The sequence below is a fragment of the Anolis sagrei genome, chromosome 10 (genome assembly GCF_037176765.1).
Source record: "Anolis sagrei isolate rAnoSag1 chromosome 10, rAnoSag1.mat, whole genome shotgun sequence".
In the NCBI taxonomy this organism is placed as follows: domain Eukaryota; kingdom Metazoa; phylum Chordata; class Lepidosauria; order Squamata; family Dactyloidae; genus Anolis; species Anolis sagrei.
The window spans coordinates 4,849,968-4,875,860 of NC_090030.1; the positions used below are offsets into that span (position 1 = coordinate 4,849,968).

Consider the following 25,893-nt stretch of genomic DNA (forward strand, 5'->3'; position numbering starts at 1 on the left):
CAGAGTCGGGCACAACTGGACTTAATGTCAGGGGAAAATCTTTACCCTTACCTTATCTTAAACCCATCTTTACATCTCTTTTCCTGTCCACCAACGTTATGTTTCCTGTTCTTGAGTTGGGAGTAGAATAACTGCTTTGGGAGACAGTGATCGGGCATTCGGACAACGTGACCGGTCCAGCAGAGTTGATGGCGGAGGAACATCGCTTCAATGCTGGTGGTCTTTGCTTCTTCCAGAACGCTGACATTTGTCCACCTGTCTTCCCAAGAAATTTGCAAGATTTTTTTGGAGGCAATGCTGATGTAATCGTTCCAGAAGTTGAGTGTGACGTCAGTAAACAGTCTATGCTTGGCAGGCGTATAAGAGCATTGGGAGGACAATAGCTTCATAAACAAGCATCTTGGTCTCCCTATGGATATTCCAATTCTCGAGCACTCTCTGCTTCATTCGGAAAAATGCTGCACTTGCAGAGCTCAGGTGGTGTTGTATTTCAGTGTCAATGTTGACTTTTGTGGAGAGCTGGCTGCCAAGGTAGCGGAAATGGTCAACATTTTAAAGATGGGCTCAAGGCCATCCTTAAAAACTGTGGCTTCGCAGGGCTTTTCATCTTCTTCGAATGTTAACAGTGCCTCAGTTTGAACAGAAAACGGAATGTTGGTGGACAGGAAAAGAGATTTAAATATGGGCTTAAAGCCAACCTTAAAAACTGTGACTTAGACACCGAGAACTGGGAAACCCTGGCCCTTGAGTGCTCTAGCTGGAGGTCAGCTGTGACCAGCAGTGCTGTAGAATCTGAAGCAGCACAAAGGGAGGGCGAAAGAGAGAAACGTACCAAGAGGAAGGTGCATCAAGCCAACGTCTTCTGTCTGGAAACTGATGCCCTCACTGCGGGAGAACATGCAGATCACCTACGGACCCACCACCAGGACACCATACTTGGAGGACAATCTTACTCGGACAACGAGGGATTGGCTAAGTAAGTAAGGAACAAATATGGGGATTAATCCCATTTTTTGCCTTATTAGGTTCTTGTGGGTTTTTGTCTTTCATGTTCCTTGATTCGTGTTTGGGCATTACTGTGTTTGGTGGTCCCTCTGTAGACTTGTCCACAGCTGCATGGAATACGGTAGACTCCTGCAGAGGTGAGAGGATCCCTCTTGTCCTTTGCTGAACGTAGCATTTGTTGGATTTTCTTGGTGGGTCTGTAGATTGTTTGTATGTTGTGTTTCCTCATCAGCTTCCCTATGTGGTCAGTGGTTTCCTTGATGTATGGCAGGAACGCTTTTCCTCTGGGTGGATCTTCATCTTTACTCTCGTGGCTTGTTCTTGGTCTACCGTATACCATGCAGCTGTGGACAAGTCTACATTGGGACCACCAAACGCAGCGCCCAAACACAAATCAAGGAACATGAAAGACACTGCAGACTACTTCAACCAGAGAAGTCAGCCATAGCAGAGCACCTGATGAACCAGCCTGGACACAGCATATTATTTGAGAACACAGAAATGCTGGACCACTCCAACAACCACCATGTCAGACTACACAGAGAAGCCATTGAAATCCACAAGCATGTGGACAATTTCAACAGAAAGGAGGAGACCATGAAAATGAACAAAATCTGGCTACCAGTATTAAAAAACTCTAAAATTACAGCAGCAAAACAGCAGAGAGGAAACAACCAAGCACATCTTAACACCTCTCAACAAAAGATTACCCCAGGCTCAGCCAGGCCTTCAAATGCTAATGAAGGTGGTTTAGTTGAAACATTCACACCCAGCTCCAGCAGAGAAGAGCTCTGTGCCCCACCCCAGTCATTCCACAGATATATAAAACCCATTTTCCTAATTCCAACAGACCTCATTGCCTCTGAGGATGCTTGCCATAGATGCAGGCGAAACGTCAGGAGAAATAACTCTAGAACATGGCCCTATAACCTGAAAAAACCCACAAGAACCTAGTGATTCCAGCCATGAAAGCCTTCGACAATACATTTTTGCCTTATTCTTTGTCCTTAGGTAGGAATGAAAACAGGCATGATAGTCATGGGTTGAAACAGAGAGTTGGCTCAGATATTGCTCCAGAGCGTTGAGAGTGAAGACTTCCCTCCTCACCTTACCTTTGCTGCCATTGATGTTGACTATTAACAGTTTCCTGCCTGGTAATCTTGCTTCCACAGGGGAGAAAATCATTTCCTATGCACAGCTCAGGCTATTTTTGAAGTGTGCAACGACTCTTCCATCTTCCTATTTACTAACTATCACAAAGAGCAGGAAGCGGAGGAAGGAGCCAGGCCACCCTCTCCTTTTTGCACCCAAGATTTATAGCTTTCATTGCAGAGAACAATGTAATGGAGATGATGTTGCTAGTAGTCCACGGTGCTGTTAATATACTAACATATCTTTTGTTTGGGTTGCAGCTCAAAAGCGTACTTATTGATTAACGTGTTGATTAATTTAGGCATGGGTGTGTACACGAGAAAATATATTTCGAAGTAAACAAGCCAAGATGTGCTTTGTTTTCAAATTATGAGCATGTGTCCTTTGATTTGTATTATTCAAGAAGTAGGAAAAGTGCTAGCATTAAAGCTCCCATTAAATAAAATACACTATCTTATTAAATTAGAACTCTGTCCAAGGCTTTTAAAATCAATTCACACAACCTCTGCATCGATTAAGGTTGTAGTCTGCTATTTTCCTAGAAATGCTGGCAGAAATAATATAATAGTAATATGCTTTATTTATATTCCACTCTATCTCCCCAAGGGGACTCAGAGCAAATTAGTAAAAGTAAAGGTTTTCCCTGATATTGAGTCCAGTCTGGGGGTTGGTGCTCATCTCCATTTCTCAGCCGATGAGTCGGCATTGTCCGTGGACACCTCCAAGATAATGTGGCCAGCATGACTGCATGGAGCGCCATTACTTTCCCACAGAAGTGGTACCTTCTTGATTTACTCACATTTTCATGTTTTCGAACTGCTAGGTTGGCAGAAGCTGGGCCTAACAGCAGGAGCTCACTCCACTCCCCGGATTCGAAATGCCAACCTTTTGGTCAGCAAGTTCAGCAGTTCAGCAGTTTAACCCACTGTGCCACCAAGTTCCCCCAGAGCAGATTAACGAACATGTATATAGCAAACATCCAATGCCGTTATACAATTTACAACAAAGACAGACAGTACACAAGCAGAGGTAAAGGCTTCCCTCTTTTCCATCTTTGGCATCTGGAGGCTGTGCTCAACTCTGGCCATGTGGAGGTGCTGTTGTTCCATTTTCCAGGCCAAGGAGCCTGTTTGTCCGTGGACACCATTCTGATCAAATTGCCGACATGTCTTCATTGGCACTTTTTGCCTCCCCATCAAAGTGGTACCTATGGATCTACTCACATTACTGTTTTCTAACTGCTAGGGAGGCAGAAGCTAGGGCTGACAGTGGGAGCTCACCCTAATCCGCTGCTTTGAACTGCCAACCTGGTCTGCAAGATTTTCTGCAGCTGGCGGTTTAGGGCCAAGCTTTAGCACAGCTGGTAAATCAACAGCAATGATAAGGTTACCAGTTTGAAGTCCCGGGTTGGTGTGAGCTTCCGACTGTCAGCCCAGCTTACTGTTGACCTAAGCAGTTTGAAAACAGCTTGAGCTGTTATTAGAGAAATTAGGTACCACTAAAACAAACAGGGGAGGTATTTTACAACACTATAAAGAAAAGAAAAAACCAGAAAGTGCTTGGCAACCAAAAGGAAGGAGGAAGTCCTGATGGCTCTTTGTCATAGAGGTGGAACGATAGCACTTCCCCGTAGTTGGATTTGAGCACAACCTTCAAGGCTCCAAAAAGCTGGACGTCAACACAACATACCTCCTTTCTGTTCTGTCTGTCTCAGCATTATCTATCCAAAACGGCATTGAATGTTTGCCATGTATGTGTACTGTGATCTGCCCTGAGTCCCCTTGGGGAGATAGGGAGAAATATAAATAAAGTGTTGTTGTTATTGTAACCCGCTGTGCTATCGTGGCCTCTGATAATAATCCATAGGAGTTCTTGTGGGGTTTTTCGGGCTATATGGCCATGTTCTAGAGGCATTTCTCCTGACGTTTCGCCTGCATCTATGACAAGCATCCTCAGAGGTGAGGTCTCACCTCTGAGGATGCTTGCCATAGATGCAGGCGAAACGTCAGGAGAAATGCCTCTAGAACATGGCCATATAGCCCGAAAAAAACCCACAAGAACTTAATGATTCCAGCCATGAAAGCATTTGACAATACATTAAATCTATAGGAGCTTCATTGAGTGTTGTGGAGGTTTGCAAATCTCCACTTCTTGTTTTGAGGGCATGATCTTCAAGTTCTTCTTTGACTTGGATTAAAATTGCATCTGAAAGGGAAATTCTAATTTTTCCTGCCTCCTGACTACATGCCTTACTCATACATAGATATGACTCACCAGTTTCCATCCTGATTTGTCAACAGAAAATTTGACATGACACATTTGCTCTGTCAATTAATTTTTTTCCCGGGCACAGGGGTATTATGCAACCACAACACGCAAGAGATTGTTCCCAAAATAAGGATTTTAAAAATGCCCTTAAGTATGGGTACATTTTTCTGGTAGGGCACACAGAGTAGGAAATTTACAGGTGGTAATAGAAACCAAGGGACATTCCTGTATTGTTTACTTTGAATGCTGGGCAAAGCTGTTCAGACTCACTGTCACCAGTGCGCCACCATAATTCGAAAATAGTGTATAGCACATATAATAACCACCTATGGCTACACACTGCAGGGAAATATTGTACATTGTTTGCAAACATTCCCAAACAAAAACTTCCTTTGTGTCCCAGGATTGGAAGAAATGTCATTTTAAGTTGTTTAAATACAAAGAGGGTTTGGAGGGGCCAATACTATTACTTGATACAGTAGATCATTCCTACTGAAATGGCTCTCTTGGGGTGCATCTACACTGTAGAATGAATGCAGTTCGACACCACTTTAATTGCCATGGCTCAATGCTACAGAATCATGGAAGTCGTTGTTTTGCAAGGTTTTTATCCTTCTCTACCAAATAGTGTAAATTGGCGTCTCACCAAATTACAAACACCATTATTCCATAACATTGGGGCCAAACTGTGTTGATTGTACACTGTAGATAGCATATAGCTATATGCCGCTATATGCCGGCGAGACATGGACTGTCTACAGATGTCACATGCAACTCCTGGAACGATTCCATCAGTGCTGCCTCTGGAAAATCCTGCAAATCTCTTGGGAAGACAAGCGGGGAAACGTCAGCGTGCTGGAAGAAGCAAAGACCACCAGCATTGAAGCGATGGTCCTCCGCCATCAACGTGTCCACTGGATCGGGCATGTTGTCTGGATGCCCATGTTGTCCGGATGCTCTACTCCGAACTCAAGAACAGAAAATGGAATGTTGGTGGACAGGAAAAGAGTTTTAAAGATGGGATCAAAGCCAACCTTAAAAACTCTGGCATAGATACTGAGAACTGGGAAGCCCTGGCCCTTGAGAGTTCCAGCTGGAGGTCAGCTGTGACCAGCAGTGCTGTAGAATTTGAAGAGGCACGAATGGAGGGCGAAAGAGAGAAATGTGCCAAGAGGAAGGCGCGTCAAGCCAACTCCAACTGGGACCGTCTTCCACCTGGAAACCGATGCCCTCACTGTGGGAGAAGATGCAGGTCAAGAATAGGGCTTCACAGTCACCTACGGACCCACCGCCAGAACACTAACCTTGGAAGACTATCCTACTCGGACACTGAAGGATCGCCTAAGTAAGTAAGTACACTGTAGGTGCAGATTTATTCCACGATTGCAACATCAGAAACTTTTCCCTAGGTGTCCAGTTCCAGACTTCAGTGCAAGTTAAGTGTATTCCATCACAGCATTGTGCATCTTAATACATTTATGCTAATGTCATGCTCACCAGACACTGAGCTCTAGTTGTATAAAAAGTGCTATAAAATGCAAATGGTTTTTAACTTCCTCCTTCGGAAGTTCAAGCTGTTTTTATTTCCTCCTTAGGAACACTTCACCGAAGTAATAAAAAACCAGGAGTTTCTCTTGCTGCCTGCCTGTGAAATCGCCAAACTCTTGTCCAGCGATGACATCAACGTCCCAGATGAGGAGTCCATATTCAAGGCGCTGATGATGTGGGTCCGGCATGACTTGCACAACAGGCAACGGGATCTTGGCATGTTGCTGTCTTACATAAGGCTGCCCCTCCTCTCCCCACAGGTAGGGCCTCTGTTTGTGCAATGGGGAGGTGATGCATTGGGGGCATGGGGATGATTATGGGGAGAAAGCCATCCATCCAGATTGACATGAAAGAGTATGCAGACAGCTCCAAATGACTTCACGCTGAATAGTATCACCACTCCTGTTTCTCTCTTAGGACCTCATCAGGCAGTCAGGGGGAAAGTGGGGGAAACCGGAGGGAACTATCTTACATCATTCCAATTTTTCTCCATCTTTGGGGGAAAATAGACCTTGACATATGTGAGTTGTAGTTTATTTATTTATTTATTTATTTACTTTGCTTCTATACCGCTGTATCTCAAGCCCGAAGGCGACTCACGGCAGTTCACAAACAGTAAAAACAGTAGAAACAGCAGTGGTTCCATACAACATATAACAATTGACTTAACACATTATCCATAAATTACCAATAAGCAATTACAATGCACAATTATTACAAAAAACAACCGTACCCAATCTTCTCATCATCCAAGCGTAGTCCAGGTTCGTCGTCCATTGTTCCATTCCTATGTTCCATTACCAGATTGCACTAAATTACTCAAACGCCTGCACAAACATCCGGGTCTTCACCTTTTTGCGGAATACCATTAGAGATGGTGCTAGTCTAATGTCCGTAGGAAGGGCGTTCCACAGCCGAGGAGCCACCACCGAGAAGGCCCTATCTCTCGTCCCCGCCAGACGAGCTTGAGAAGCAAGCGGGATCGAGAGCAGGGTCTCCCCGGAAGATCTCAAACTCCTGGTGGGTTCATAGGCAGAGATGCGGTCAGATAGGTAGCTTGGGCCGGAACCATTTAGGGCTTTAAAGGCCAACGCCAGCACTTTGAATTCAGCCCGGTAGCAGATCGGTAGCCAGTGGAGTTGGCGCAACAGGGGGGTTGTATGCTCCCTGCGCTCCGCTCCTGTTAAAATCATGGCTGCCGAGCGTTGGACTAGTTGGAGCTTCCGAGCTGTCTTCAAAGGCAACCCCACGTAGAGAGCGTTGCAGTAGTCTAAACGGGATGTAACCAGAGCGTGGACTACCGTGGCCAAGTCAGACTTCCCAAGGTATGGGCGCAGCTGGCGCACAAGCTTTAGCTGTGTGAATGCTCCCCTGGTCACCGCCGAAACCTGGGGTTCCAGGCTCAGCGATGAGTCCAGGGTCACACCCAAGCTGCGAACCTGCGTCTTCAGGGGGAGTGCGGCCCCATCCAACACAGGCTGTAACCCTATGCCCTGTTCGGCCTTGCGACTGACCAGGAGTACCTCTGTCTTGTCTGGATTCAATTTCAATTTGTTCGCCCTCATCCAGACCGTCACAGCGGCCAGGCACCGGTTCAGGACCTGGACAGCCTCCTTAGTAGCAGGTGGAAAGGAGTGACAGAGTTGGACATCATCCGCGTACAGATGACACCGTACCCCGAAACTCCGGATGATCTCCCCCAGCGGCTTCATGTAGATGTTAAACAACATGGGAGACAATATTGAGCCCTGAGGAACCCCACAAGACAATGGTTGTGGGGTTGAACAGGTGTCCCCCAACAACACCTTCTAAGATCGACCCTCCAGGAATGACCGGAGCCACTGCAAAACAGTACCTCCAAGACCCATCCCTGCGAGACGTCCCAGAAGGATACCGTGGTCGACGGTATCGAAGGCCGCTGAGAGGTCAAGCAGCACCAACAGGGACACACTCCCCCTGTCGAGCTCCCGGCGCAGAAATCCCAGAAATCCTAGAAATCCCAGCCAGTTCACCAGCTGTTAGGATTCCTGGGAGTTGAAGGCCAAAAACATCTGGGGACCTACAGGTTGAGAAACACTGTCCTAAGTGAACAAAGGAGTGTTGATGCTGTTCCTGCATGTCTATGGAGAAAGTCTATCCATTTGATGTTAAGTTCAATTTTAATGCCAGGGTGCCAAATACCATTGCAATATGTCTATATCCTGAAATACTTCAGTTAGGTTATCACATCACCATCAAGATTTGTGCATTGGATGTCACACTACACTTCAGAAGTGGATTAATTGAACACATTTTGGAATTTACTACTTTAGTGCTGTATACTGCATTTTGTAATAGCCAATAGATGTTTGGTCTTCCCTTACTTACTTCATATTGTTTTGTTTAATTTGGGTTAAATTTCTGGGCCTGCATGGCATGCACACGCGTGCATGCACGCACACACTCTTTCCAAGGCAAAGATGCTTAGAGCACCATGTGCTCACAAAAAGCAGGTGAGGAGCCAGGATTGACTCCCGCTTGTTTTCGTCTTGAGCTGAATTTCTTACTGGAAAGGAACTTCCCGTTACATGTTCCTGAAGGTAACAAAAGAAACAAAAGAACAGATGAAACTAAGGAAAATAGTTCCGTGCACAACTCTATTTTGGATAGGGAAATAAGTCAATGTGATGAGGTGCAAAGATAGCATGCTTCTTTCAGTATGAACAGCAAAACATTGCCTGTTTTAGCTCTTGGCAGATCTGGAAAACAGCCCTATGTTTACGGACGACCTTGAGTGCCAGAAGCTTCTCATGGAAGCCATGAAATATCACCTGCTCCCAGAAAGGAGGTCGATGCTGCAAAGCCCTCGCACCAAGCCTAGGAAGTCCACCGTTGGCTCTCTTTATGCTGTGGGAGGCATGGATGCCACCAAAGGTAAGAAGCACCGTGTGGTCCATGAAAGCTTAAGTCACAATAAATAAATGAAACGGGGCTCCAGAATTCATGTGATGTTGGATATTCTTTTATTTTCAACTAGCCGCCCCTTGCCATGTGTTGCTGTGGCCCAGTCTGTGCATATGTGTTTTGTGTGTATATATATGTGTATATATTTGTGTATATGTGTGTTTGCACTCTCACACACACACATATATATTATTTTGCACATGAGTTGTAGTGTATTTTTTGTTTTCTGGCCTTTTAAGTCTCTTCCACTGTGTTTTTCAGTGGTTTTTTTGAGTGATGGTCACTCATTGGCCTGATATGTGACTTGTGTCCAAATTTGGTGTCAATTCGCGCAGTGGTTTTTGAGTTATGTTACTCCTACAAAGGAACATTACATTTTTATTTATATAGAAGTAGCATTTTCATAGTTTAATGAAGTGAAGCATGTTATTAATTATCTGTCACACCCAACCCCTGCCTGTGTGATGGCTGAAAAACATCCATAATTTAGATGCCACTACACATACGATTGCTTGAAGAGTTCAATATTCCTTGGATCAGAGAATTTCCCATATGGTTCCATATCAGGCTGGTCTTAATGGTAGTTACCGTGTTACACATAACTGCAGAATTGAGAAAGTTTTTTTTTTGTGTGTGGTTCTCACTCATAGGATGTTGACTAGCAAATTATAGCCTGTGGGCTTTTTGCACCACCCAGATCCTCGAACGCTCCAGAGACTCAATTAAATCTCATTCAACATGCCTCAGAAAGCAATAGTACGCCATCCAATTTACTGTCTCTCATTTCAACAGGCACCACAACTATTGAGAAATACGATTTGAGGACAAACAGCTGGATACAGATTGGAACCATGAATGGGAGGCGGCTCCAGTTTGGAGTGGCTGTGATTGACAACAAGATCTACATCGTGGGCGGAAGGGACGGCTTGAAAACTTCCAATACAGTCGAATGTTTCAATCCAATCACCAAAGCCTGGACTGTGATGCCTCCAATGTCAACTCACAGGCACGGATTAGGTAAAGATGACAGGCGGTTCGAAACAGCCAGTCGGTAATGACACGCTGGAAATGTCAGCTGTTAAAAAGAGAAAGGAGCCTCAGAATTAAAATCCCCCAAATCCCAAAGACGACAAATCTCAATTGCCAATTTGACAAGCTGAGAGATGGGTGAATTTGTCAGTTTGCCTCTCTTGGATATTTGAATTTTAAAGGGAAGTGCCAATTTAGTCAGTCCTTGCAAACTCACCAAATTCAATAGGTTCATTTGCAGCACGGAGATCCATCAGTCATGCAGATGTTAGAGCAGACATGGACAAACTTGGGCCCTCCAGGTGTTTTGGACTTCAACTCCCACCATTTCTAACAGCCTCAGGCCCCATCCTTTTCACCTTCAGCTGTTTTATAGTTCCAGAATTACTTCCACTCTCTTGTCCTCAGGTGTAGCAATGCTTGAAGGACCGATGTATGCAGTGGGAGGCCACGATGGCTGGAGCTACCTCAATACAGTTGAGAGATGGGATCCTCAGGCTCGGCAGTGGAATTATGTAGCCAGCATGGCAACCCCTAGGAGCACCGTGGGGGTTGCAGCACTCAACAGCAAGTATGTACAACTGAATTATCCTCTCTTTCACACACTTGCCTGGAAACATATACATAAATACACATGTACGAGGGGCTGCTGATAAGTCTTTGGCTTTGTGTTTTTGTTTTGTTTCTATGGTAACCAATGTTTCATCACATGAAAGCCTTATGTGTCCAATATATGTTTTCAAAATTTTGTGTTTGTAGCTTATGGCAACAGTGATCTAGGCACACGGGAAAACAAAATGGCAGAGTCTAAGGTGATATTCACAGCAAATGAGGGCAGAGGAGTGATAAAATTCTTGTTTCTGCAAGGAAAGTCCATGAAGGATATTCATGGTGATATGTTGCAGACATTGGGGGATCAATGACCTTCATATTCTACAGTTAAGAACTGGGTTTCCAAATTTTAAACAGGCCACTTCAGCACTAATGATGAGGAACATCCTGGATGACCGAGAGTGGTTGTTGTTCTGGAGATCGTCGATGCTGTGCACAACCTCATATTGGAGAATCGTCAAATTTCATCTAAAGGAATAGCAGATTTCATGGGGATTTCTCGTGAACGTGTGTGTGTCATTATCCACAAACATTCTAACATGAAGAAGCTCTCTGCAAAGTGGGTCCCCAAATGTTTGACAACAGCTCAGAAAAACGTGTGAGTGAAAACTTCTTGGTCCATTTCTCAACTTTTCCAGACTGATAAGAACTTCCTGGATCGACTGGTCACTATGGATGAGACCTGGATTTATCTGTATCACTGTGATACCATGGAGCAGTCAAAAGAATGGAGGCACAATGGTTCTCCTCGTCCAAAGAAGTTCAGGGTGCAAAAATCAGCCACTAAGGTGATGGCGTCTGTGTTCTGGGATAAGGAGACTGTACTGCTAGTGGACTACCTTCAAAATGGTTCCACCATCAATGCAAGGTATTACACTGAACTTTTGGAACATTTGAAGGTATCTCTGAAGCCCAAAAGGTGTTGTCCTGCAAGACAACACCTCCACTCATATTGCACAAGCAACCATGACAAAACTGGTGGAGCTAGGCTTCCAGCTGGTTAACCACCCACCTTATTCACTGGATCTAGCTCCCTCTGACTATCATCTGTTTCCAAACCTGAAGAAACATCTCAAGGGTACCAAATTTCACACCATTTCTGATTCCTTGGCTGCTACGGATTGTTGGTTTGAGGCACAACCAAGATCCTTCTTTTTGCAAGGCTTACAGAACTTGGAATGCCGATGTAAGAAGTGTGTTGATATCAGTGGAGAGTATGTGGAATAAATGTAAAGTTTTATCTTCCTATCTCCTTTCTTTCCAGGTAAAGCCAAAGACTTATCAGCAGCCCCTCGTATCAACCCCACCAAGTTATATTTGCTCCTCCTGTTCAGTACTACTGGGAAGTCGTGCTTGGAATATGGAAGATTAATTTAAGTAAAGAGAAACACTTAGTACAGAAACATAACATCAGAGTCTGGGTTCTTACATCTAGCTTCACGACTAGGAATCTTTGGAGAGATGAGATGAAGACTTCAAGAGACTGATTACATTATGCAACGTGGTTCTTGTTCCTGGGTTGTAAATCTCATTCCCTAATTGGTTCTGTCATAAAATCACAGGAAAGGGTTATTAAACGGCAAAAAGTTTGTTTTGGTGGGACATCCTGCTCTAGCACATTTAACCCAGTTGTTTTCCTGTTGGCTACTCCAGGTTGTATGCAGTCGGTGGGCGAGATGGCAGCTCTTGCTTAAAATCCATGGAGTGTTTTGATCCTCACACAAACAAATGGAGCATATGTGCCCCGATGTCGAAGCGACGGGGAGGCGTTGGCGTTGCAACCTACAATGGGTTTCTGTATGTGGTGGGAGGTCACGACGCACCTGCTTCTAACCACTGCTCTCGTCTTTCGGATTGTGTGGAAAGGTATGGATAATAAAGGAATTAGATAAATGGTCCCCGGATATTTTGCCCTTCAACTCCCAGAAATCCTAGGTAAAGGTAAAGGTTGTCCCCTGACATTAAGTCCAGTCATGTTCAACTCTAGGGGTTGGTGCTCATCTCCATTTCTAAGCATTGTCTGTAGACACCTCCAAGGTCATGTGGCCACTGGCATGACTGCATGGAGCGCCATTAAACTGGCTGGGATTTCTGGGAGTTGTCGGACAAAACACCCAAGGACCTACAGGTTGAGAACCCCTGAGTTAGATGCTTGCAATCTCCAGATCATTGAAGCTGCCTTCTGTATACTGGCTTCTATAATGTTTGCAAAAGGACATGCAATTGCATTAGTCCCAGGTTACATGAGCATGAGCCATCAATAGGATTCTAATTGCATGTTTTTTTTAAAAAAATATTCTTAATTAAAAATAATCAAAGATCCAATTTGATAGCCTCCAAAAATGGAAGGTCAAACCAACAAAGATGTTATACTGTGAATTTGTTCCCATCTAATGGTGAATGTAGACCAGGCATGGGCAAACTTGGGCCCTCCAGGTGTTTTGGACTTCAACTCCCACCATTCCTAACAGCCCCAGGTTCCTTCCTTTTCCCCCTCAGATGCTTAGGCAAAGTGCTGGGCCCATAATCAATGTTAAGCTGAGTGCTGGGCCCATAATCAATGTTAAGCTGATTGCTGGGCCCATAACCAATGTTAAGCTGAGTGCTGGGCCCATAACCAATGTTAAACTGAGTGCTGGGCCCATAACCAATGTTAAGTTGAGTGCCGGGCCCATAACCAATGTTAAACTGAGTGATGGGCCCATAAACAATGTTAAGCTGAGTGTGGGCCCATAACAATGTCAAGCTGAGTGCTGGGCCCATAACCAATATTAAGCTGAGTGCTGGGCCTATAACCGATGTTAAGCTGAGTGCTGGGCCCATAACCAATGTTAAACTGAATGCTGGGCCCATAACCAATGTTAAGCTGAGTGTTGCGCCCATAACCAATGTTAAGATGAGTGTTGGGCCCATAACCAATGTTAAGCTGAGTGCTGGGCCCATAACCAATATTAAGCTGAGTGCTGGGCCCATAACCAATGTTAAACTGAGTGCTGGGCCCATAACCAATGTTAAGCTGAGTGCTGGGCCCATAACCAATGTTAAGCTGAGTGCTGGGCCCATAACCAATATTAAGCTGAGTGCTGGGCCCATAACCAATGTTAAACTGAGTGCTGGGCCCATAACCAAAGTTAAGCTGAGTGCTGGGCCTATAACCATTGCTAAGCTGAGTGCTGGGCCCATAACCAATGTTAAGCTGAGTGCTGGACCCATAACCAATGTTAAGCTGAGTGCTGGGTCCATAACCATTGCTAAGCTGAGTGCTGGGCCCATAACCAATGCTAAGCTGAGTGCTGGGCCCTTAACCAATACTAAGCTGAGTGCTGGGCCCATAACCAATGTTAAGGTGAGTGTTGGGCCCATAACCAACACTTAAGTGGTTGAGGGGGGAAAGGAAGGGCCCCGAGGCTGTTAGGAATGATGGGGGTTGAAGTCCAAAACACCTGGAGGGCCTAAGTTTGCCCATGCCTGGTGAAGACTCATATAATGCAGCTTAAATGCATTTGATTGTATTATATGAACCTATACTGACCATATAATGCAGTATCGATGGGGCCAAAGTTACAATTAATGAAATCATATCTAGTCCTTTTGTATGTTACCTCTATGTGCATATATATAACACATGAACACACGTGTGTTCTTGCCATCTAACAATGGGTAAATTATCAATTCTCATATTCAAGATGTCTTTCGGAGGCTCCTACATTGAAATTGCTCATAAGTTAGTTTGTTACAAAGGCAAGCGATTGACTTAACACGTTTTAAGTGGTACGCAGTCCAAAACATTACTTAGAACTATAGTGACAATACTAGAAATGCCTTGCTTTTGGTCGTGCAATTATTTGAAATCCTTCAAGTGGGAAAATATTTGGAAACGGCTACTTGACTTTCATAATATTAGCACTTCATGCTTCATGGCTATTCGGAATGCACAGCATATTTGTGATTTTTCAGCGCACAATGTGAGGGACCATCAAAGGCAGACCCAGAAGGTGAGCCTGGAGGGCTCTCTAGTGGCCAAACAAGGAGGTATCGGATGCCCCAGTTTTTGCTCTGTACTCGGAACAAAGCTGAATCAACGTTTCCTTAAAGGAACTTCCATCCTTCAGCTTTGGAAGCACTGAACATCACTCATACTCTCTTATGCTATCTCAGTCACTTTCTGTTCCCAAAGTGTCATGCATTGCTTTCTAGCCAGACAAGAAATGTTGTTTTCTCCAGGACCAAATTGGAATGAAGGCAAAACCATTTGGCTTCAGGGCAAAGACATCTGAGGACCTCATCACATTAGAGCAGTGGTTCCCAATCTTTTTTTTTTTAACCAATGACAACTTGACCAGGGACCACTCTCCAACATTAGTACCAAAAGGGTTAGGCAAAGATAAAGGTTTTCCCCTGAATCATAGAATCAAAGAGTTGGAAGAGACCTCATGGGCCATCCAGTCCAACCCCTTGCCAAGAAGCAGGAATATTGCATTCAAATCACCCCTGACAAATGGCCATCCAGCTCTGCTTAAAAGCTTCCAAAGAAGGAGCCTCCACCACACTCTGGGGCAGAGAGTTCCACTGCTGAATGGCTCTCACAGTCAGGAAATTCTTCCTAATGTTCAGATGGAATCTCCTCTCTTGTAGTTTGAAGCCATTGTTCCGCGTCCTAGTCTCCAAGGAGGCAGAAAACAAGCTTGCTCCCTCCTCCCTGTGGCTTCCTCTCACATATTTATACATGGCTATCATATCTCCTCTCATCCTTCTCTTCTTCAGGCTAAACATGCCCAGTTCCCTAAGCCGCTCCTCATAGGGCTTGTTCTCCAGACCCTTGATCATTTGAGTTGCCCTCCTCTGGACACATTCCAGCTTGTCAATATCTCTCTTGAATTGTGGTGCCCAGAACTGGACACAATATTCCAGATGTGCTCTAACCAAAGCAGAATAGAGGGGTAGCATTATTTCCTTAGATCTAGACACTATGCTCCTATTGATGCAGGCCAAAATCCCATTGGCTTTTTTTGCCGCCACATCACATTGTTGTCCAGTTCATTTTCTGGTCTCTATTCAAGGTGCAGGTTCTTACCTACAAAGCCCTAAACGGTTTGGGAACCGCCTACCTGCGTGACCGTATTTCCGTGTACGAACCCACACGATCTCTTTGATCATCTGGAGAGGCCCTGCTCATGCTCCCGCCTCCATCGCAGGCGCGATTGGCAGGGACGAGGGAAAGGGCCTTCTTGGTGGTGGCCCCTCGACTCTGGAACTCACTCCCCAAGGACATCAGGCATGCCCCAACTATGGCAGTCTTTAGGAGGAGCCTGAAAACATGGTTGTTCCAGTGTGCCTTCCCAGAATAAGGAAATTCCCAGCAATATGTCCGTAAATGCACTTTATTAGTGATCTAGGATTGTCTGTACCCCCCTTCTCTCTCCGAAAATTTTCTATCCCATCTGGTCATGCTAAGCATTATTTTTAAATTTTTAATTATTACATTTGGCCCAGCCATAGGTTTTTAAACGTCGTGTTATTGTTAATGTTTACTACTTATTTTTTATTATGAGTTATGTATTGATTTGTATTACTGTTGTTATTGTTTTTACTGATGTATTGTGGGCTCGGCCTCATGTAAGCCGCACCGAGTCCCTTGGGGAGATGGTAGCGGGGTATAAACAAAGTTTTATTTATTATTATTATTAGTTGTTGTGTCCGATTTCTAAGCCAAAGAGCTGGCGTTTTCCATAAACACCTCCAAGGTCATGTGGCCAGCATGACTGCATGGAGTGCTGTTACCTTCCTGCTGGAGCGGTACCTATTGATCTACTCACATTTGCATGTTTTCAAACTGCTAGGTTGGCAGAAGCTGGGGCTAACAGCAGGAGCTCACCCCATTCCCCAGATTCGAACCTGCAACCTTTCGGTCAGCAAGTTCAGCAGCTCAGCAGTTTAACCCACTGTGCCACCAAGGACCCCCAGAGCAGATTAACAAACATGTATATGGCAAACATTCAATGTCGTTATACAACTAACAACAAAGACAGACAATACACAGACAGAGATAAAGGCTTCCCTCTTTTTTGGCATCTGGAGGCTGCGCTCAACTCCAGGCATGGGAGGTGCTACGAATCGGTTTTTGGTCAACTTTAGATTTGGTTTGGTTATTTGGGATGCTGATTCAGAAAACTGAATTGGATAGACCACATCAGCTCTGGTTTCTGATATAGAACATATGACATCCATTAGTCACCATTTGCTTGTCCACAAAAAAACCCAAACATATTTAATAATGCATTGTTGATATGGTAGTAGTAATCTTTCATGGGTAGTCAGGCTCTCCTGTCCCAACATTCCCGTTGTCTCAGCACTATAAGAGGGTTTTTCTACGTGGTTTCGAGGCAGTGGTGTAGTAATACTGAAGCCACGGACCATATTTTCGTTCTTACGGGCCACTGGTGGTCCACGGACCAAAGGTTGGGAACCACTGCACTCGAGAATGGATCTACTTTAAATCCGGTTGCTGCCTCCTGCAGAATTCTGGGGTTTGTAGTTTAGTGAGGCCCAAGACTTGTCTAGCAGAGCAGTATAAAAGCCTAAACTCTCTAAACTACAAACTCCAGAATCCTGCAAGAGGCAGCAACCAGATTTGAAGTGGATCCATGATCTAGTGTGACGAGGTCCCAAAAAGAGCAAGAATCAGTTTAATATGACCTCCGGATCCATGGATTTGATATCCACTGTTTCACTTAACCACACGCCAAAAATAATTCCTGACGGAAGTGTTTGTAGGCAGGATCCAGTTGAACTCTTTGCCAACAATGGTCATAGTAAAAAGGTAAAGGTTTTCCCCTGACGTTAAGTCCAGTCATGTCTAACTCTGGGGTGTGGTGCTCATCTCCATTTCTAAGCTGAAGAGCCAGTGTTGTCCGTAGACACCTCCAAGGTCATGTGGTGAGCATGACTTCATGGAGCGCTGTTACCTTCCCACCGGAGCGGTACTTATTGATCTACTCACATTTGCATGTTTTCGGACTGCTAGGTTGGCAGAAGCTGGGGCTAACATCGGGAGCTCACGCTGCTCCCCGGATTCGAACCTGTGACCTTTCGGTCAACAAGTTCAATGGTCATAAAAACTACTTTAAGAAAGGTGACCACTATCCTGAGAGTGATATCCTAAGAATAGTCTCTACAGCCACCTACGGACCCACCACCAAGATCCTACACTTGGAAGGCAATCATACACGGCTGCATGTGATAGCCTATGACTAAGAACAATATAATCTGTTGTTTTTTTAGAGTCTTAACACTTAATGTTTGTTCATTGTGTCCAAAATATTCCAGGTATGATCCAAAGACAGACACTTGGACGACTGTAGCTCCATTGAGCGTTCCTCGGGATGCTGTAGGGGTCTGTCCTCTTGGAGACAGGCTATATGCAGTCGGAGGCTACGATGGACACACCTACCTGGATACCGTGGAATCCTATGATGCCCAAAATAACGAATGGACAGAGGTACTTTCCTTTGGTTTTGTTCCCTCTTCTCTTAATAAACTCCTCATAGAATCATAGAATCAAAGAGTTGGAAGAGACCTCATGGGCCATCCAGTCCAACCCCATTCTGCCAAGAAGCAGGAATCTTGCATTCAAATCACCCCTGACAGATGGCCATCCAGCCTCTGCTTAAAAGCTTCCAAAGAAGGAGCCTCCACCACACTCCGGGGCAGAGAGTTCCACTGCTGAACGGCTCTCACAGTCAGGAAGTTCTTCCTCATGTTCAGATGGAATCTCCTCTCTTGTAGTTTGAAGCCATTGTTCTGCGTCCTAGTCTCCAAGGAAGCAGAAAACAAGCTTGCTCCCTCCTCCCTGTGGCTTCCTCTCACATATTTATACATGGCTATCATATCTCCTCTCAGCCTTCTCTTCTTCAGGCTAAACATGCCCAGTTCCCTAAGCCGCTCCTCATAGGGCTTGTTCTCCAGACCCTTGATCATTTTAGTCGCCCTCCTCTGGACACATTCCAGCTTGTCAATATCTCTCTTGAATTGTGGTGCCCAGAATTGGACACAATATTCCAGATGTGGTCTAACCAAAGCAGAATAGAGGGGTAGCATTACTTCCTTAGATCTAGACACTATGCTCCTCTTGATGCAGGCCAAAATCCCATTGGCTTTTTTTGCCGCCACATCACATTGTTGGCTCATGTTTAACTTGTTGTCCACGAGGACTCCAAGATCCTTATTGTTGTCCCACTTCTAACTCTACTATATTCAACAACTGTTCTGTTCACTGAATCCGCCACTCCTTAATGCTTCTTCTAGCCCAGTAATTCCCAACCTTTTTTTTGACCAGGGACCACTTTGGCTAAGAATCACTCCAACATTAGTACCAAAAAGGTTACGAATCTGGTCAAGTTTAGATTCAGTTTGGTTATTTGGAGTGCTGATTCAGAAAATTGCATTGAATAGACCACATCAGCTCTAGTTTCTGATACAGAACACATGCCATCGAATAGTTGCCGTCTGCTGGCCCACAGAAAAACATATTTAATAATCTAGAGCTGATGTGGTCTATCCAATACAATTTTCTGAATCAGCACCCCAAAGAACCCCAGGGAGAGGCCTAAAAATGAAGACACGAAGATTTTTTTTGTTAGGCTGTGTTATTAAAGGTTTAAACTCCCTAAACTACAAATGCTCATGTTCAAAAAACAAGGGGAGGGGGCTGTGATTGAAAAAACTACAAAAAGCAGATGTGGAGACCAAGGCCAAGAAAGTGCTGGTGAGAGCAACACATTTATTTATTTATTTATTTTTATTTACCTTACTTATATACCGCTGTTCTCAGCCCTAAGGCGACTCACAGCGGTTCACGACAAATACGAACAGCAAAAATTCAGTGCTACAGTATAGAAACAGTTAACAACCTAACACATTACGCAATTAATAAACAGTTACTACAATACCCATTCACTGTCGTCTCATCATCAAAAACATGTTCCAGATTCGTCATCCATTGTTCCATTCCAGTGTTCATTAACCAATCATTGCACTAATTATTCGAACGCCTGCTCAAACAGCCAGGTCTTCACTTTTTTGCGGAATACCATTAGAGATGGTGCTAGTCTAATGTCCGTAGGAAGGGCGTTCCACAGCCGAGGAGCCACCACTGAGAAGGCCCTATCTCTCGTCCCCGCCAGCCGAGCTTGAGAAGCAGGCGGGATCGAGAGCAGGGTCTCCCCGGAAGATCTCAAAGTCCTGGTGGGTTCATAGGCAGAGATGCGGTCGGATAGGTAGCTTGGGCCGGAACCGTTTAGGGCTTTAAAGGCCAACGCCAGCACTTTGAATTGAGCCCGGTAGCAGATCGGTAGCCAGTGGATTTGGCGCAACAGGGGGGTTGTATGCTCCCTGCGCTCCGCTTGTGTTAAAATCATGGTTGCCGAGCGTTGGACTAGTTGGAGCTTCCGAGCTGTCTTCAAAGGCAACCCCACGTAGAGAGCGTTGCAGTAGTCTAAACGGGATGTAACCAGAGCGTGGACTACCGTGGCCAAGCCAGACTTCTGATGTCTCCTTCCGTCCTTCTCTCCCTCTCCTCCAATGGCAGTACTCACCCCCAGCACCAATTTTCCCTGCATGTCTTGCAGACGTTATTTTAGGTTTTGCGACCTACCAGTGGGCCACATCCCATCGGTTGGGAATCCCTGTCTAGCCAGACATTCATTCTGTCTGATATTTTGTTCTAGGAGAGTGCAGGGTGTTAGTGCTATATATAAAACTCTAGGCACCTGTAGTAAAGGAAACAAAAAAAAAGTTGCTCTTATTGTTTCTAGACATCTATAAACAAAGAACAACAGAAAAACAACAACAATCCCACCAACTCAGTTACAGAAACTCTCAAAGCGGGCTTCTCACCTTGCAGGGGACTCAGGGCGGATCACAATACACATATACATGGCAAACATTCAATGTCATAGACACACAACATATATAGACAGACACACAGAGGCTATTTAACTTTCCAGTTTCATGAGGGTATGCTTTTTGAATTCCGGCCACCAGGGGAGCTGTCGCATCACCATCCACTTCTGACACCGATGGAGTACTTCCTCATTCTTTTGCATGCTGCTGGAAAGTTTTATGGCATCATAAATTAGTTAAATTAGCCTCGCCGCATAAGGGGTACCTAAATTTCCTACTTGACAGATGCAACTGTCTTTCTGGCTGCAAAGGTCGACAGCAAGCTAGACAAATGGCCGGGAGTTTACTCTGACCCAGGATAGCTTCGAACTCATGACCTTTCGGTTAGTAGTGATTTTAATGCAACTGACTCCTAACCAGCTGTGCCACAACCCAGTCCATGAGCTGAAGCAAAAGTCCTGACATAACCATCACCTTCCTTAATATAACAACAACAACAACAACAACAACAACAAATAAAACTTTATTTATATACCGCTCTAGCCCTCCGAGGGGGATTCAGGGCGGTTTCCAAGCAACATCACCAAAACATACAGAGTAAACAGCACAACAAAATTAAAAATTAAGCAGCACCTAAATTTCCTACTTGACAGATGCAACTGTCTTTCAGGCTGCAAAGGTCGACAGCAAGCTAGACAAATGGTTGGGAGCTTACTCCGACTCAGGCTGGCTTCGAACTCATGACCTTTTAGTCAGTACTGATTTTAATGCAGCTGACTTTCAACCAGCTGTGCCACAACCCGGTCCATAAGCTGGAGCAAAAGTCCTGACATAACCATCACCTTCCTTAATTTAATAATAATAATAATAATAATAATAATAATAATAATAGTAATAGTAATAATAATAATCATATTTTATTTATATACCTGGGCTTACTTTGAAATCAGTAGTGATTTTAATGCAGCTGACTCTCAACCAGCTGTGCCACACCCCGGTCCATAAGCTAGAGCAAAAGGCCTGACATAACCATCACCTTCCTTAATATAATAATAATAGTAATTATAATAATCATACTTTATTTATATACCTGGGCTGGCTTTGAACTCAGTAGTGATTTTAATGCAGCTGACTCTCAACCAGCTGTGCCACAACCCGGTCCATAAGCTGGAGCAAAAGTCCTGACATAACCATCACCTTCCTTGATAATAATAATAATAATAATAATAATAATAATAATAATAATAATAATTTATTTATATAGCTGGGCTGCCTTTGAACTCAGTAGTGACTTTAATGCAGCTGACTCCCAACCAGCTGCGCCACAACCCGGTCTTGTACATACAATATGTACATACAATACAGGCTAACAATTATACACATTTACAGACAGTTAGTGGAGGCTTGGAAGGTTGCTATTTCCATCACCAACCTGATGCTTCCAGATCAGCATATTCTATCATATATTGGAAAATAGCAATTGTGACATGACAAAGCTTCCTGTTGCACACAGCCTGAGTGATGTAAGATCAGGATCTTGCCACATTCTGGATGGAACAAACTGTTCCATGTACTTTTGGCAGGAGATAGACGGTTATTCAGAAGGAAAGTAGGAGGAAAGTCGTCTTGTTATCCTGATTCATTCAGAGTGACAAGCCACACGCTGCAGGGCATTAACTAAACATCTTCTGTGCTTTATAGGAAGTTCCAGTCAACATCGGAAGAGCCGGCACCTGCGTTGTAGTTGTAAAGCTGCCATGACAGACCTTTTCAGGTGTGAAATAATACATGAGTACAGCTCCACAAAAGCAGCACGGCATAAGCAGAGGAAATGTATCCTTGAAAGCCATTCACACTGCTTTCATTAAAGATGGAGACGTGAAACGGATGAACCAATGTGAAGCTCGCGCATGAAAACAACATTTCCCCCCCCCCCCTGCATTCCAAAGACAAACTCAACAGATGTTCAATCATCACGGTGACATTAACCTCCATTCATAGCGGAGAGCTGGGTACACACTGTGCTTTGAAAAAAAAGAAAGAAAGCGAAATTGTCGTCAGAGTGTCAAGAACAGCCACTTCTGTGTCAAGAACAGTAATAATACAACGAATTCTGTACTTTTTGCATTTAATTGCTTGTCTTGTATAGTAATACTCGGTATGGAGAAGAAAGGTGTAACAGGCTCAGAAATGTCAAGGGGAAGGGAAACATTATTTGGAGGGGTTGTTAATACAAGAATGTACTCTATTTGGAGGACTCCAGGAGTGGTAGAATCCATGGAGATGCAATGAGATAGGAACTGGGGGCTTCATATCAGTTTTGAGGAGCTGCATCTGATGTACGTACTGCATTTTGCTCACTGTGATGTGGGGGTTCTCAGGCTGCCTCAAAACTTCCAATCCCCAATAATGCACATTTGTGTGTTTTTAAAGATGTTATTGCCCTTGATTCTGTATCATGTACTTAGCATAACTAAGTAGTAGGCTTGGTTCAAAACTCATTTTGGATGTGGTTCAATTCTAAAGTCAATTCTAATTTTCACAGAAAAAATATTCAAAACTTTTCAAAACTTCTGAGACTTCCAAATCCTTTCATTAATGGTTTGAAAGTATTATTTTCTGTTTTATTGGGTGGTTTTTACTTTGAAAGTAGTTGTTTTACCCCAGAAGCATGGAAAGGCAAGCAGAGGAAATTCCTTCCTTCTCTGATTTAAATCTGGCTTCTCTGGCTTTAAAACTGGCTTGTCTGGCTTGAGCCGAGGCCAGGAAATTCCTTCCTTCTCTGGTTTAAAATTGGCTTCTCTGGCTTTAAAACTGGCTTCTCTGGCTTGAGATGAGGCCAGGAAATTCCTTCCATCTCTGGTTTAAAACTGGCTTCTCTAGCTTTGAAACTGGCTTTGGCTTGAGCCAAGGCCAGGAAATTCCTTCCTTCTCTGGTTTAAAACTGGCTTCTCTGGCTTTAAAACTGGCCTCTCTGGCTTGAGCCGAGGCCAGGAAATTCCTTCCTTCTCTGGTTTAAAACTGGCTTCTCTGGTTTAAAACTGGCCTCTCTGGCTTGAGCCAAGGCCAGGAAATTCCTTCCTTCTCTGGTTTAAAACTGGCTTCTCTGGCTTTAAAACTGGCCTCTCTGGCTTGAGCCAAGGCCAGGAAATTCCTTCCTTCTCTGGTTTAAAACTGGCTTCTCTGGTTTAAAACTGGCTTCTCTGGCTTGAGCTGAGGCCAGGAAATTCCTTCCTTCTCTGGTTTAAAACTGGCTTCTTTGGCTTGAGCGGAAGCCAGGGACCAGAAGCAGGGAAAAGCAAGCAGAGGAAATTCCTTCCTTCTCTGGTTTAAAACTAGCTTCTCTGGCTTTAAAACTGGCTTCTCTAGCTTGAGCCAAGGTCAAAAAATTCATTCCTTCTCTGGTTTAAAACTGGCTTTTGTGGCTTGATCCTAGGCCAGGGACCAGAAGTGGGGAAAAGCTGAATAATTTCCAACTCAATTCCTGAGTCGTAACAAAAAGTGCCAGAAAAAGCTTTGGAAGGGCAAAGGGACTTCTGTTTTTTTAAAAAGCTTTTCTATCACTTCAAAAAGGTAATTTTAACAAAATTATTATGAGCAACAAGTTATTCGAGCGACTGTCCATGCCTACTAAGTAGTATCTCCCAACCTGACTTACCATTTATAGGGTAGCAGCTGCTGCAAGCAGCAGAGTCCTGTTCTGTTGATTTGGATGTTCCCATCTCCAGTGAGTGATTTTCAGCATGACACTCAGGGTCCATCCAGACAGGACCTTTATCCCAGAGCTTCCACAGCAAATAGGAGAGTGTCCAGATGCCGTTCCCTGTAAACATGGAAGTAATCGGCCCAAAGGCAAAAAACACAAGATTTCCAGCTGAGGGAATATCGCGGTTTTGAGCCAAATATGCGGACCTTCACATGTCTGTATATCCCTGCAATCAAAAATCTGGGTTTGTTCCTGGGTTTTAGATGTTTGTTCCTGATTGGCCAGTCCCTAAAAAGAAGGTGACACTTAAGTAGAAGGCAAAAACATTGTTTGTGTGCCAGAAACTTCATGAAACATGTGGAGGCACATTTTCTCTGGCCAGAACAAAGAACGGAATTTTTGCAGTGATTTGCAGCAGTGATTTTCCGCATGTCCTAATCTTGGGGTTTTTCTACCTCCCCCCCCCCTCCCAAAAAGCCAAAGTTTCTGGTGGAAGTCCCACAGTGGCCATCTTGGGAGCCTGTAAATCTCACAACAAAGCATCAAGTCTGGACAACGGAGGCAAAAATCCCGAGACCAACAGTTCTGTATGTGGACTTCTTCTGAATACATGTCAATTGGGGTGGATTTGATTGTCTACTGCCTTTCCTATATGACTGATAGGATTTTAGGATAGATCCTGGCACATAAATACTGGTCTTTAGTGATCTAGGAACCATGAAAAGACCCAAAATTGAGGAGCAAGGCAGTCAGAGGACAAACCAGGGGCTACAGAAGAGCACAGGTCATGGAGCACAACAATGTCTAGGAAGGACCTGTCCTTCAAGAGAGGTTCAAATAGTGCAGGGAGCCCTCTTTTCTGCCTTCTTGTCAAGTGGAATTTACCCTGGATGTTGCCAATTATAAGACAATATAAAAATATAAATCTATATTGAAATTAATGCAGAGAAAGGATCTAAGCAACCTAACTTTGGGAGATGGATGTGGGAATATGTGGATGCTATGTGAAATAAAGAAGTAAAATATAAATCCAGCGGTGTATGGAGTCCTATCTGTAGATCTCATTCTATTATTTTGTCTGTACATATTTCCATAAAGAAAGACGCCTCAATCATTTATTTTTCGTGTCAAAAGTGAATCGAGAATTACCCAAGGATGATGGACCTCCACATATCTTGGCGGTGGATACGTAGGTGGCTGTGGAGACCTATTCTTGACCCACATGTTCTTCCGCAGTGAGGACATTGGTTTCCAGGTGGACGGCGGTCCTGGTCAGGGTTGGCTTGGCACACCTTCTTCCTCTTGACACATTTCTTCCTTTCGCCCTCTATTTATGCTTCTTCGAATTCCACAGTACTGCTGGTCACAGCTGACCTCCAGCTATAGCGCTTCCCAGTTTTCGGTGTCTATACCACACTTTTTAAGGCTGGCTTTAAGCCCATCTTTAGATCTCTTTTCCTGTCCACCAACATTACATTTCAGTGAATTGAGAATACAGTTATAATGTATAGAAAAACCACAAACAAAGTTAAAAACTTGGCATTATACTAAATGTCCTTTGACCAGAAGCTGGCCACTTGGAGTGCCTCTGGTGTTGCTATAAGAAGGTCCTCCATTGTGCGTGTTGCAAGGCTCAGACTGCATTGCAGTAGGTGGTCTGTGGTTTGCTCTTCTCCACACTCGCATGTCATGGACTCCACTTTGTGGCCCCATTTCTGAAGGTTGGCTTT

General features: G+C 44.3%; 1 protein-coding gene across 1 annotated transcript in view; it reads left to right on the forward strand.

Annotated features, from left to right (window-relative positions):
* The window catches only part of KLHL4 (kelch like family member 4), a 73,150-nt gene extending 47,954 nt beyond the window's left edge, over positions 1–25,196 (forward strand). Inside the window, exons 5-11 of the mRNA XM_060756396.2 lie at positions 6,021–6,233; positions 8,700–8,886; positions 9,709–9,933; positions 10,354–10,516; positions 12,211–12,423; positions 17,884–18,055; positions 22,159–25,196. Of these exons, the coding sequence (XP_060612379.2) occupies positions 6,021–6,233; positions 8,700–8,886; positions 9,709–9,933; positions 10,354–10,516; positions 12,211–12,423; positions 17,884–18,055; positions 22,159–22,218 (1,233 nt within the window). The 3' untranslated portion in view covers positions 22,219–25,196. The remainder of the gene's footprint in view (positions 1–6,020; positions 6,234–8,699; positions 8,887–9,708; positions 9,934–10,353; positions 10,517–12,210; positions 12,424–17,883; positions 18,056–22,158) is intronic.
* Positions 25,197–25,893: the final 697 nt, after the last annotated feature.